The sequence below is a fragment of the Balaenoptera ricei genome, assembly GCF_028023285.1.
Source record: "Balaenoptera ricei isolate mBalRic1 chromosome 7 unlocalized genomic scaffold, mBalRic1.hap2 SUPER_6_unloc_1, whole genome shotgun sequence".
NCBI lineage: Eukaryota > Metazoa > Chordata > Mammalia > Artiodactyla > Balaenopteridae > Balaenoptera > Balaenoptera ricei.
Genome location: NW_026777444.1, coordinates 1,163,468 through 1,178,351, shown reverse-complemented (window position 1 = coordinate 1,178,351; position 14,884 = coordinate 1,163,468). Strand labels below are relative to the sequence as shown.

General features: G+C 38.5%; 1 protein-coding gene across 2 annotated transcripts in view; it reads left to right on the top strand.

The window, feature by feature from the left end:
• The window catches only part of PTPN4 (protein tyrosine phosphatase non-receptor type 4), a 182,099-nt gene that overhangs the window by 23,379 nt on the left and 143,836 nt on the right, over window positions 1–14,884 (top strand). For both annotated transcript variants that reach the window (XM_059912035.1, XM_059912036.1), the window contains exon 2: window positions 7,485–7,639. In XM_059912035.1, the coding sequence (XP_059768018.1) occupies window positions 7,502–7,639 (138 nt within the window). In that variant the 5' untranslated portion in view covers window positions 7,485–7,501. The remainder of the gene's footprint in view (window positions 1–7,484; window positions 7,640–14,884) is intronic.

The window sequence follows — 14,884 nt, the reverse complement described above, 5'->3', positions numbered from 1 at the left end:
ATCTTGTTTGAGACTCTGCTTCCTGTACCTGGTTATCTGTTTCCTTCTTCAGATTCAGGAATTTTTCAACCATAATTTCATCAAATATTTTTCAACCCCTTTTTTCTCTCTTCTCCTTTGGGACCCCTATAATGTGAATAGTATATGCTTGATGTTATTTTAGAGGTCCCTTAAACTGCCCTCATTTTTTAAAAGATTGTTTTTGTTTTTGCTATTCTGATTGGGTGATTTCCATTATTCTATCTTTCAGAATGCTTATGCATTCTTCTGTATCACCCAGTCTGCTGTTAATTCCTCTAGTGGGTTTTTCATTTCATTTATTGTATTCTTCAGCTCTGATTCTTCTTTATATATTCTAGTTTCTTGTAAAATTTCTCACTGTCTTCATTTGTTCTTTTCAGGCAGCATTTTTACTATGAATGCTTTGAACTCTTTATCTGGTAAGTTATTTCTCTCTCTTTCATTAGGTTTTTTTACAGGGTTTTTTTTTTTTTCTTATTCTTTCATTTGAAACAAATTTCTCTGTCTTCTCGTTTTGGTTAACTTTGTCTATGAAATCAGGTGAAACACATTATCTGTCACAGTCTTGAAGGAGTAGACTTGTGTGGGAGTGTCCCTATACAGGCTGCAGACACTCAGTGGCTTTGGTAGGAGAGCTGGATCTGAAGTGAGCACGGGTCACACCTCAGGGTGGACTCGCAGCTGTCCCCTTGGAAGGAGGTGGGGCTGGAGATCGAGGTGCTGGAGCTAGAGCCAGGTTTGAGCCAGAGCTTCTGTGCTCAGTGGTTGTCACCACCCTGTTTGGCACGGGGTTGGCTCCCAACATGCTGGAGCAGAAGCCCTGAAGTTTGGGTGCAAGGTGGTCCTGTTCCCTTTCCGTGTGAGCTCTCTCCCCTCTCAGCAGCGGCACGTTCACCCCAGAGGGGAACAGCCCTGGAGCAAGAGGGGCTGGTGCAGGCCAGGGCTGTGCCAGGGTGGTCCCAGTGTGCCAGTCAGAGCTCAAGACAGCTCCCCGCCTGGTGTCCCTGTTACTAGCAGCAGTGGCCGCTCCCCCATTCAGATGCAGTGTCTTGTGCAAGCCGCCTGTCCCCGCTGGGCGTGCACTGCCCTGAGCAATGGCAGCCCTCACGCTGCTGCTGGAGCTGGAGGGGCTGGAGCGGGTGCTTGGTGTGGGTTGCGGCATGCCCTGGCTGGTCAAGAGAAGCTTTCTGGAGCCCTGGGTGGTTTCCGTCTTCTTCCTCCACCTTGTTCCCAGGAGTCAGTAAGCGTGTGTGTGCTCTTCACAAATGGAGTCTCTATTTCTTACAAACCTCCTGTAAGTCCCACTGGTTTTCACACCAGCTAAGTGGCGTTGGACCCCAGGGTTGGAGTGCCCAATGTGTGGTTCAAACAGCTCACTCCTCAGGGAGGATCTCCAAGCCTATAACCTCTCTCTTCTGTGTCCCCTCCTAGGGTTGTGGGTCCTAACCTGATTGCTTCTCCTCCATGGGATATTTTAGTTGTGGCATGCAGGCTCTTTTAGTTGTGGCATGCAAACTCTTCGTTGTGGCATTTGGGATCTAGTTCCCTGACCAGGGATTGAGCCTGGGCCCCCTGCCTCGGGAGCGCAGAGCCTTAGCCACTAGACCAGTAGGGAAGTCCTTCAATTGACTTATCTTCAAGTTTGCTAACTCTTTATTATATTAGCTCAAATCTGTTAAGCCCTTCTATTTTAAATTTCAGTTATTATACTTTTTAATTACAGAATTCTGAATTGCTTGTTTAAAAAGTAATTTCTGTGTTTTTATTTATATTCTCCATTTGGTGTGATATTGTTCTCAGCTTTCCTTTGGTTCTGTAGTTGTGGTTTATTTTATTTAACATATTTATAACCCTTGATTTTTGTTGAGTAAGTTCATTGTGTGAGCTTCCTCAGGGACAGTTTCTATTGAACTCCCTTTTTTTTTTTTCTCTTTCTCTCCTGTATGTGGGTCATTCTATCGTGCTTTTTTCTTTGTTTTGTATTTACATTTTTGGAATTTTGCATGTTGAATTCTGTACTTTTAAAATAATGTTTTATCAACTCTAGAAATCGCATTCCTTCCTCCCTGGTCTTTTATTGTTGCTCTTTTTGTTTTTGTTACTGTTTGTTTATTTAGTGTTGCTTTGATTATTTAGTTTGTTTAGTGGTCTTCCTGAACTAATTTTATAAGATCTGTATGTCATTGTGTTGCTGCACTGTTTTTCCTCAGTTAACTTAGTAGTCAGCTAATGAATGGACAGATTTTCTCACATACCGTGAACCAGTAAGTTTTCCAACCTTTGCTGACGTGGTTTTCAAGGCTTTACAGCCCTGCTTTAGCCTTCACATCTTGTTTTTGCAGAGCTTCAAGGTTATCAAAAAGTGAGAGATTAGGGCTTTTTCAGCTCTTTCCTGGGCATGTGCATAGTTCTCACAGGCTGATGGCCTTCTGGATTCCCAGGCATCTGTTGGAGCTTCCCAAAACCCTTTGTGAACATCCCACTCCCCCAGTTTTAGGGGTTTGTTTTTGGTCATCCTCTTTTTCATCCCAGCTGTACTTAGATCAGTGCCTGGCACAGACAACAAATTTTTGTTGAATGACTGGATGAATATATGAATGAATATACTGGTAATCTACTTAGAAATTATTCCTGGTGTTTTTTAATGGAAAAGATATTTTTCACATACATGAGTGTAAAACTCAGTTTATTCTTCTAAGTTTTTTTCTTTTTTCAAGAAATTTTTTTAAAATTTAGAGATTACTTAAATGCTGGAGTGGGTGTGGAGAAAAGGGAACCCTCTTACACTGTTGGTGGGAATGTAAATTGGTGCAGCCACTATGGAGAACAGTATGGAGGTTCCTTAAAAAACTAAAAATAGAATTACCATATGATCCAGCAGTTGCACTCCTGGGCATATATCTGGAGAAAACTGTAATTTGAAAAGATATATGCACCCTAGTGTTCATAGCAGCACTATTTACAATAGCCAGGACATGGAAGCAACCTAAGTGTCCATCGACAGATGAATGGATAAAGAAGTGGTATATATATACACAATGGAATATTACTCAGCCATAAAAAAGAATGAAATATTGCCATTTGTAGCAACATGGATGGACCTAGAGATTATCATACAAAGTGAAGTAAGTCAGAGAAACACAAATAATATATCACTCATATTTGGAGTCTAAAAATATAATACAAATCAACTTATTTACAAAATAGAAACAGCCTCACAGACATAGAAAACTAACTTATGGTTACCAAAGGGGAAGGTGGGGGAGGAATAGATTAGGAGTTTGAGATCAGCAGATACAAACTAATATATATAGGATAGATAAACAACAAGGATTTACTGTATAGCACAGGGAACTATATTTAGTATCTTGAAATAACCTATAGTGGAAAAGAATCTGAAGCTGTACACTTGAAACTAATACATTACTATAAATCAACTGTAGATAAATAAAATTTTTAAAAATTTAAAGATTACTATTTGATGAATTTAGTTTTTCCTCAGTGGTTAGAGGTTAACATCAAACCAAATAATCAAATAAAATTATTTAAAGCTCTCAGTTAGCAGGGTCTAAATTAAAAAGGTTTTATTGTAAATAATAGGATACCAACATCTTGTGACAATCCATATTTGAGAGTATTAAATATTTAGAACAGATAGTGCATTTCTGTAATAGGGCTGAGCAATGCAGATTTGTCTATTCTTTTAAAGTTCATTTACAGCTTAAGACAACACACATTTATTTTCTCCTGGTTTTTGTGGGTTAGGTGTATGAGCACAGCTTGGCTGGAGCTGACAAAGTTGCAAGCTAGGTGTTGACTGGACTGCGGCAGCTTGGGAAGTTGAGGTCTTCAGTCCCTTGTTGACTGTCAGCCCACAGAGGCCCTGTGCTTCCTTGCCACATGGCCCTGTCACGGGCCCTCTAGCTGCATGACAGATAATGTCTTTAAAGCCTGCAGCAGAATTCCTTTCACTTCAGGAAGGGCCTAGTCTTCGTTTTAAGGGCTTTCACTTGGTTAAGTCTGAGTTCTGATCTATATTATTTTCTTTTTATCTCTAAAGAACTTCTTTTAACATATCTTGCAAAGGTCCACTGGCAACAGATTCCCTCTGTTTTTAAACTTTTGTTTGAGAAAGTATTCGTCTTTCTCTTTTGAAAGATAATGTTGCAGGGTGCAGAATTGTAAGTTGAGGGCTTTTTTCCTGAGCATTTTAAGTATCTCACCCCACTCTCTTCTTTCTTGCTTAGTTAAGAAGTCAGATGTAATTCTTATATTTGCTCCTCTCTAGCTAAGGTGTTTTTTCCTCTGTCTTGTTTATCTTTGATTTTCTGTAGTTTTAAAGGATATGGCTAAGTATAGGGTTTTTGGTCTTGGGTTTGGTTCTTATGGGGGTTTTGTTTGTGTTTTTTTCTCTCTTCTTGCTGTTGGTGGGAATGTAAATTGGTGCAGCCACTATGGAGAACAGTGTGGAGGTCCCTTAAAGAACTAAAAATAGAACTACCATATGATCCAGCAGTCCCACTCCTGGGCATATATCTATGCCCAATATATCTGTTGGTGGCTGCACCAATTTACATTCTTCTTACACGTATGTTACATCATTTGTATTTGTCCCACAGTCCTTGGGTATTCTGTTTTGTTTTTTTCAGTCTTTGTTCTTTTTGCTTTTGGTTTTTGGGGATTTTATTGATACATCCTCTAGCTCATAGAGTCTGTCTACTAGTAAGCCCATGAAAGGCATTTTTCATATGTGTTGCAGTGTTTTTTACCTGTAATGTTCCTTTTTAGTTCTTTCTTAGGATTTTCTTCTCTTTGCTTGCATTGCCCATCTATTCTTGCATTCTGCCTATTATAGCCTTTAGCATATTATTAATCATAGTTGTTTTAAATTCCCTGTGTGGTCATTCCAACACACCTTCCTGTCTGGTTCCGATGCTTGCCCTGTTTCTTCACATTGTGTTTTTTTTCCCCTTTTGGTATACCTTATAAAATTTTCTCGATAGGCAGACATTATATATATTGGTAAGAGGAACTTCAGTAAATAGGCCTTTAGTAATGGGGGGGAAAGGAAGCATTCTGTAGTCTTGTGGTTAGGTTTCAGTATTTTAGTGAGCGTAGGCCTCTGGACTATGAACTACACAAGGATTTCTTGGTTTTTTTTCTCTCCCCTTATAGGGGGGCAGGATGGCTAGTGTGGGCTGGACTTGGGTATTTCCCTTCTCCCTCTAGAAGGCTGGAGTCAGCTGGAATTTAGTACTGTCCTTGCCCCAGGTCAGTTAGGTTTTGGTTAACTCGTTTCTCCTGAGAACAGCCCTTGTTAAGAAGAACAGAGTGCTCTGGTGTACAGTTGACCCTTGGACAACCTGGGGGTTCAGGGTGCTGACCCCGCACAGAGTTGAAAAATCATGTAGAGTCGTCCCACGGGATCCATGGGGGATTGGTTTCAAGACGTACTGCAGATAGCAAAATCCACCAATGCTCAGTCTCATAATCAGTCCTCTTTATCCATGGATTCAACCAACTGTGAATCATGCAGTGCTGTATCTATTGAAAAGAATCCACGTATAAGTGGACTCGTGCAGTTCAAACCTGTGTTGTTCAAGGGTCAGCTGTATTTCATAATGGTCTTGTGTCCACCCCCTCCACCATCCCGCCCCTTGTGGGAAGCTCGGGTATTTTTCTCTGATATTTACTGTGGGAATCTGACGGAGCTCCTGGAGGTCAATCTCACAATATTGTGTGAGTTCTGCTATGGCTGGCCCCCTGGAGTTTTTCAAAAACTCTTGGAATTGTCCACATTGAGCTTCCAGCAAGTCATCAGTTGGATTCAGACTTTCCTACTCATGTGCTGGTTTCCGTGGCAGTTTCAAGTAGAGACTTGAAGTCTCTACTCCCATAAGCTGTGACTCTTTCTCTTCACCTGTCTCTCCAATCTTTGGGACAGCAGTTTTCCCTGTGTCCTCTCTTATGGATCCAAGAAGGGTTGCTGATTTTCCAGTCTGTTCTGCTTTTTTTGCTTGTTAGGATGGAGTGGGGACTTCCTGAGCTCTTTACATGTGGAACTGGAAACTGCCAATCAGTGTCTTTTAATTGGTGAATTTTACTTGGCTAGCCCCTCTCTGTCAGCATGCCAAAGCTATTTTCCTCTATACAATTTTTATACGTATGTAACATTGACGTTTACTTTTAGCTTGAATCCTTTTGACGTGAACAGTATGTCAACTGCAGTTACTGAATACCATGTATTTGAATTGCTGGTTTTTTTTATTATTAATTTTTACTTATTAAATTTCTTAGTACTTACTGCTTACTTATATTTTAAAATTCTATACAGTTGTGTTTGTAGTGTAGTTTGTTTCCTTTATCCAGTTCTCTTTTATTATTTTTATTTTTTAAAAAATATTTATTTATTTGTTTGCGTCGGGTCTTAGTTGAGGCGGGCGGGCTCCTTAGTTGCGGCAGGCGGGCTCCTTGGTTGTGGCATGCGAACTCTTAGTTGTGGTATGCATGTGGGATCTAGTTCCTGGACCAGGGATCGAACCAAGGCCACCTGCATTGAGAGCGCGGAGTCTTAACCACTGTGCCACTAGGAGAGTCCCCCAGTTGTCTTTTAGAGGGAAGTTTTATGGATTTTAAACTTTGAATTTTTGAATGTCTGAAAATGACTGTAACTTTATTCTTTCACATGAATGCTAATTTGGGGGGAACATAATTCTGTTTCAAATAATTTTCTTTCAGAACTTCAAAGCTACATCTTCATTGTCTTCTAACGTCAATTGTTGCTGAAAATGATGTGATACCCGTTTTTTTTTTTTTTTATAGGCAGTCTTTGTTCCCTCTTAGGTTAAAAAATTGAGAAACAAAGATCTGTAGTCTTAAGTTTTCTATTTTGTTTTTGTTTTCCTAAGAATAGTTCTATTAGAATTAGTTTTCATTTGAGGTTAGTTAAAATGAAAGGGTATTGTTATATTAAAAAAAAAAAATCCCAACTAATAAACTCCCATGTTTCCCCCAAATCTTAAGCTTGAATAAAAGGAAAGGCCCTTGAGAGGTGAATAACCTTCCCTCCTGTTGCCATTCTCCAGTGTCTTTTTAATGCTTGCATCAATGAGTAATGCCCGGCTTCCTGAGGTAGCATATTTTCCTTCCTCCTTTTTGGCTGCTCCTAAATTTATGTATTTTGAATTGGAATATGGCTACCTCAGCAATTTGTGTATTGTCTTCTTAATGGACAGTTCAAAACAAAGCTCTTCTTCCAGGCAATTGTAATTTTAGTTTACATGATGAACTATATATGATATTTTCTTTTATGCCTACAATTCCTATCCAGGTGTTTCAAAATTTGTAACTGCTTTTTACCTAAGGTTAATTGAAAAATATGTAATAACTTTGTACCTTTTTATATAAATAATCTGTATCTTCAGCTGTCCCTTTATTTAGTTAATTTTTTTTTTTCAACTTAGACCTCGTGTGGACAGTAATGACCTCACGTTTCCGATTGCCTGCTGGCAGAACCTACAATGTACGAGCATCAGAGTTGGCCCGAGATAGACTGCATACAGAGGTGGTTTGCAACATCCTTCTTCTGGATAACACTGTACAGGCTTTCAAAGTTAATGTAAGTATTTTACGTCTTTTTTAATTTTAATAATCTGGTTATAAATCTGAATTTAGATTAAATTTTAAAACTAAAATTGTTTAATCGTAATGCAGTTTGAAAAGCCTTCTTCAAAGAGGAAAGTCTTGTTAGTTTGGTTTTGTAACTATCAAATACACGTTCTAATTCAAGGTCTTTTAAGGGGTTGACAGACCAGCAGCGCATTATTAGTGGAGCAGGTCAATAGTATGTAGGTGGTTTTTATAAATGTGCTTGAGGGTGTGGGAAAGGAACTTTGTTCTCATAAATAATTTATACATTCCCATCGTGATCTTATTCTACTGTCTGTGAAGAAAATTTCTGCTAAACAAAGATAAATAGCAGCCCTGATCTTATCTGAGCCTTATCTGAAACATTTATTCAACAAATGGTTGTTCATCCTACCTGTGTCCAGCTTTATTTGCTCAACATTGTGGGTTTCACCTGTGTGGTGTGTTAGCAGTAGTTGGTTCATTTTCATTGCTGTGTAGTACTCTCTTGTATGAGTACACCACAGTTTACTTATCCATTTATTTATCTCCATTTATTTGTCCAGTTTATCGTTTGTATATATTTGGATTGTTTCCACCCTGGGCTCTTATCAGTAATGTTGCTGTGGACATGTCTTGATATATGCAAAGGCATTCCTCTTTTTTATTTAAATGATCCACACCTACAGAAAGGGGAGAGACTAGTGTCGTGAATACCCACCTACCCTTTTCGTAGATTGACCTGTTGTTAACATTTTGCTCATTTCCTTTATCTTTCTTTTTCTCTGTGTGTGTTTTCTGACCCTTCTGAAAGTAGGTGGTACACTTCACCTGTGTTTCAGCAGCCTCAGGATCTCATAAATTACAGCTATATCATTATCACACCCCAAAATTTAATATTATGAAAATAATAGTATCTAATATATAGTCCATACTGAAACTGGAATTCCTCATTCCTCATTTCCACATCTCCAGGATAACACCTTCATCTGTTTCCTGCTGTGTTACGCAGGTATTTCTAGACTTTGAAATCTTTAAGTAGTATAAAATATTGATCTTCTGAAATCCTGCCTTTTGTGACAACATGGATGGACCTTGGCATCATGCTAAGTGAAATAAGTCAGACAGAGAAAGACAAATACAGTATGATTTCACTCATATGTGGAATCTAGAAAAGCTGAACTCAGAATGGTGGTTGGCAGGGGCCGAGGGATGGGGAAAATGGGGAGATGTTGGTCTAAGGGGACAAACTTCCAGTTACAAGATGAATAAGTTCTGGGAGCTAATGTACAGCATGGTGACTAATGGCAACAGTACTGTGTTCTATACTTGAAAGTTGCTAAGAGAATAAAATCTTAAATGTTCTCACAACACATTATGTTTATGCTGTATTTCCCATCTAGCATAATTTTCCTGTTGGGCACTTTAGTTGATAATAGTATTGTATTTTTCAATGTGGAAATCAACGTGCTATTTAATTAGTCTTATAGGAAGACATATATTTAGCGCATTTATTTTATTTTTGTTTATATTTAGACCTTTTAATATATATTATATTGATATATTTATTGATTTTTTAAAATGATTTATTATTTATTTATTTAATTTATTTTTGGCTGTGTCGGGTCTTAGTTGCTGGCACACGGGATCTTTGTTGAGGCATGTGGGATCTTTTATTGCGGTGCACGGGCTTCTCTCTAGTTGTGGCATGAGGGTTTTCTCTTCTCTAGTTGTGGCCCATGCGCCTCTGTAGTTATGGTGTGCAGGTTCCAGAGTGCCTGGGCTCTGTAGTTTGTGGCATGCGGGCTCTCTAGTTGAGGTGCGAGAGCTCAGTAGTTGAGGTGCGCAGGCTTAGTTGCCCTGTGGCATGTGGGATCTTAGTTCCCCGACCAGGGATCGAACCTGTGTCCCCTGCATTGTAAGGAGGATTCTTTACCACTGGACCACCAGGGAAGTCCCAATATATTTAAATATCAGTTCTAACTGAGTTGAGTTTATTACTAGAAACTTTCTCTACCATTATTTTAGGGTATCAGAAAACTTAAGAGGAACAATATGAGATATTGACTGTTGGATATGTAGTATGTTTATTCCTCTGAGTGTCAGGGCTGGAATCATTCAGAGTGTCTGAGTTGGTTTGCACTTTTGTTACAGATGCTGATTATTTTAATCTACATGAATGGTTCCCTAGTTATGTAGCTTACAGCCTGTGCCAGTGGTTCATGATAGCCTGCAAACTAGTAGGGGAGCTTGAACCTCTGCTAGTTATTCTCTCATGTCCATTAAGTACCTTTAAGTCTCAGAAATCCCCATTGTTGGCAGCTGCTAGGCTCACCAGCATCTCTGTTCACCAGGAAGGAGAACCACTTAGTTTCCTTTGGAGGCTACCGACGAATGATTTGTAACGTCTTAGCTGTTGCAGGCATTGCTTTCCCTAAAAGATTTCTGTACCACAGATCAAATATTCATTGTTGCCAAAGCCTGCTTTTTTTCCATCTGGTGTTTATCTCATCAAAGTTTTTCCTTTATATTTTCCTGAGAGAAAGTGTGGTACTAAAGGAGTTGATACAACTTCATGAGTTTTTTTCTCTTTCTCTTTCTCTGTTGTGGACATAGGAGTGAGGTAAGCCCATAAGTGTTGCTTCAGCTTCAAGTTCTGTTTACATAGTCATTCTTTTTACTGTAGCCAGCCTATGGAATTGTCTCCCTCATGCCCTAAATTCATCATCAATTCACCAAAAACTTGTTTCCATTAATACTTTAAAATGTATAGTATCTGTATTACATGGATTGATTTCACCAACCTATGAGGATTTTTTGCCTAAATTTTGTTTTTATTTTTACTTTGGTACACCTGTATAGCAGTAGGCTGTGTGATAAGGAAGAGTTCTGTAAAACCAACCTGTTCCAGTTATTAGGACTGCATAAGAAATTACCCCCAAACTTAGTGGCATATTTATTATCCTCAGGGATTCTGTGAGTCACAGATCCAACAGGGATGATTTATACCTGCTGCATTTGTTGGGCCTCAGCTGGAAGACTCAAAGCTGGAGGCTAAAATCATTTGAAGGCTTACTCAGCTTGTATGACTGATACCTGAGACCTTCGCTGGGGCTTGAACACCTGTGTGTGACCTCTCTGTGTGCCCTGAGCTTCTTCATAGCACAGTGGCTGCCTTCTAAAAGTGAGCATCTCAGAGAGAGCACCAGGCTCTAGTCATATTACCATTTCTCATCTGGCCTTGAAAGTCACATAATGTCACCTCCACCATATTCTGTTTGTCAAGGCTGTCACAGAGCCACACTTGGGATCAAGGAAAGGGAAATAGACTGTCTCTTGGGAAAGTGGCAAGGTTCTAAAAGATCACGTGGAATGGGAAATATTGCCGTAGACGCTTTTGGGAAGGTATAGTCTGCCAACGTGTCCCCCTGGTGGAGGCTTCCATGTTACCACAGCCTCTCCACTTAGCTGTACCTGTGTTCTGCTTTTGTATAGACTTAGGAATGTGCTCCCAGGACTCTCCCTTGCTACGTGAAGGATGGCTGACTTACTAGAGGGCGGAGATGAGAGGGAGTTGAATGTTTACTCTCTGCCTTTTGTGTCATTTAACTTGCTCTATGCTTCTGGGCTTTATATATTTATTTTATATGTGAATGTATATGTATAAAATTGACATACATAGAGTTATATTTGGAAAAACTGAAATAATATTCAAAATGTATGATCATTTATTCAGCACATGTGATTCAGTGCACAATTCTGAGGCACTTCATAGGTAGCAGTATTTAAAGACAAAATGAAACTTATGCAGTGAGGATTTTTGTTTGTTTACTTTCATTTTTGTCCACATTGCATTTTCCCTCAGTTTTCTTTTTGTTCTCTTTGTATCTCTTATGTCCTCAATAAAGAATAACTGATAACTTTTCTTATTGAAGTACAATTGATTTATAATATTGTGTTGTTTCTGGTGTACAGCATAGTGATTCTTTTTTTTTTGGTAGATTATATTCCATTATAGGTCATTACAAGATATTGGGTATAATTCCCTATGCTATACAGTAAATCCTTGTTGCTTATCTGTTCTGTGTATAGTAGTTTGTATCTGTTAATCCCATACCCCTAATTTGTTCCTCCCCTTTGGTAATCATATGTTTGTTTTCTATGTCTGTGAGTCTGTTTCTGTTTTGCATATACATTCATTTGTATTATTTTTTAGATTGCACAGATGAGTGATACCATATAGCATTTGTCTTTCTCTGACTTACTTCACTTGGTATGATAATCCCTAGGTCCATCCACGTTGCTGCAAATGGCATTATTTCATTCTTTTTTATGACTGAGTAGTATTCCATTGTATATATGTACCACATCCTCTTTATCCATTTATCTGTTGGTGGGCACTTGGGTGGCTTCTTTGTCTTGGCTGTTGTAAATAGTGCTGCTATGAACATTGGGGTGCATGTATCTTTTCGAATTAGTGTTTTTGTTTTTTCCAGGTATATACCGAGGAGTGGAATTGTTGGATCATATGGCAATTCTGTTTTTAGTTTTTAAGGGATCTCACCAATTTACATTCCCACCAACAGTATATGAGGGTTCCTTTTTCTCACACCCTCTACAACATTTGTTATTTGTAGGCTTTTTGATGATGGCCATTCTGACAGTTGTGAGGTGATACCTCATTGTGGTTTTGATTTGCGTTTCTCTAATAAATAGCGATATTGAGCATCTTTTCATGTGCCAATTAGTCATGTGTATGTCTTCTTTGGAAAAATGTCTATTCATGTCTTCTGCCCATTTTTTGATTGGATTGTTTTGTGGTATTGAGTTATAAGAGCTGTTTGTATATTTTGGATATTAACCCCTTTTCAGTCGTATCATTTGCAAATATTTTTTCCCATTCCATAAGTTGTCTTTTTGTTTTGTTGATAGTTTCCTTTGCTGTGCAAAAGCTTTTAAGTTTAATTAGATCCCATCTGTTTATTTTTGCTTTTATTTCTTTTGCCATGGGAGACTGAGCTAAGAAAATATTGCTACAATTTACATCAATGAATGTTTTGCCTGTGTCCTCTTCTGGAAATTTTATGGTGTTGTGTCTGGCATTTAGGTCTTTAAAGTGTTTTGAGTTTATTTTTGTGTGTGGTGTGAGGAAATGTTCTAAATTTATTGTTTTATGTGTAGCTGTCCAGCTCCCAGCACCACTCACTGGGGCAGCACCAGACAGTTGAAGAGACTACCTTTCTCCATTGTATTATGTTCTTTCCTCCTTTGCTGTAGATTAATTGACCCTAGGTACATGGGCTTGTTTCTGGGCTCTCTAATGGATAATTTTTTAAAATGATACCAGTACTTAAGTTGTTAGTGAAAGATGAAATAAATCATAGGTTTTTTCCCCTTGAAATAAAATGAAATTCAATTAATAATATTCTAGTTATGTTATAGCTTGGGTTGATGAATATTTAGTTGGCTGAACCTCACCTTGTTTTCATCTGGTAAAGTATTTGTTAACCAAATCTGTAGTACAAACTGGATTATAGAGTTGGGGTTAGCAGGTGGATGCTGATTGAAATGGGAAGCAAAAGGAGTATAAGGATGATGGATTTACCTAAACGGAACTTACTTGAAATCATTTGACAGTCATATTTGTAAAGGAGGATAGGGTTTGGGGAATTTTTTCCTGGTTATTGTTCCACTGTCTTTATTTTTCACATGAGAAGATAAGTTTAGAGTCATTAGGTTACTTGCCAAGTTGGTAGCAGAGCCAGTAATGTGTGTGTGTATGTGAGAAGGTCTGTTTGGACCTCTTATTTTCAACTCTTACCATTTTATTAAGTATTATTTCTAGCCCTACTTACATTTGATTGCTTTATTTTTTGGCCACACTGCGCGGCACGTGGGATCTTAGTTCCCTGACGAGGGATGAAACCTGTGCCCCCTGCAGTGGAAGTGCGGGGTCTTAACCACTGGACCGCCAGGGAAGTCCCTAAATTTGATCTCTTAATTCCTTTAAAAATGCTATCATTTACACATCATCCAGATTCCCTAAGAAATTTTTTGTTTTTACATTTATTGGTTTATTCATGTACACAATTTAAAATAATTGTTCTATAAAGTGTCACAACAAAAACTAACAGAACCCTAAACCTACCCTGTTGCCCCTTAGAAGTAACTGCATTTGACACATTTAGTTTTTCTCTCATATTTATTACCATGGTTCTAAAAAATATGCTTACAGTATGTCTGGTTTTGTCTGGTTTGTTTTTTGTTGTTTGTATTACGTATTGACTTCGGAGGATGAGACTTTACCTCTCCTTCCCCTCCATACACACATACTTCCTCTCTGTCATCCTTTCAATAAACAAAGTAGTTATATAGTAATATTTGGTTAGTTCAGAATGTCTTTTCCCTAGAGGGAAATCCTTCAGTCATCTGGCTGGAGCTTGTGGAGCCCTGACTGGGACTTCTTAGAGCTGAGGGAGAGAAGGGGACTAGGGAGGTCTCAGCTCTTCCGTAGGTAGACTTCCATTTATCATGTGGATTTCCCCTGTTTTCAGCTCAGTGAAAATTAATCAACTGTCCCTGATGTCTCTGAGTCTGGATTATCACTGGCTTATTTTCTTCAGAGTGACTCTGTAGTTCTTGCATGATTGGCAGAGGGACGGGGAGTGAGAGCTGGTCATGAAGAGCAGTCTCAGACTCGCTCTGAGTGCTGCCCTCTCAGCATTGTCGTGGATCTTAAGCACACATTTGTGTCCAGTCTGCCTCGTTTATTAGCCTTGAAGTCTCTCAGATTGACTTGCAACATCTACTCTGAAGGAGAATTTACTGTTTACGAAGGTGTTTTGAGGAAAATCAGATGTTAAAATGGAAGTGGGCATATTGTGCAAAAAGATGTGATAATTGGCCAATTGTCGTAGTGTTTGAAAATTCCAAGATTGTAGTATGTGATAGATTATTAAATCTTTTCTCTATTTTGAATTTTTTTTCCTAAACTATATCATGTTAAGCATGAGAAAAGTATCAATGAGATTTATAATTGTGCACAAAGTTACCATATTTCTTGGTTTATTCTTTGATTGTTTTTGTTTTTATCAGGCATGTTTAGTTCTTAGGTCTTAATATCATATTTGTCATGCATAAGTCTTTACTGATAAAGACATTTACTTCTATTGAAAGATTTCCTAGGCAGTTATCCAATGATGAATTTATAAGTTTTTATTTTGAAGATTTACTGGTC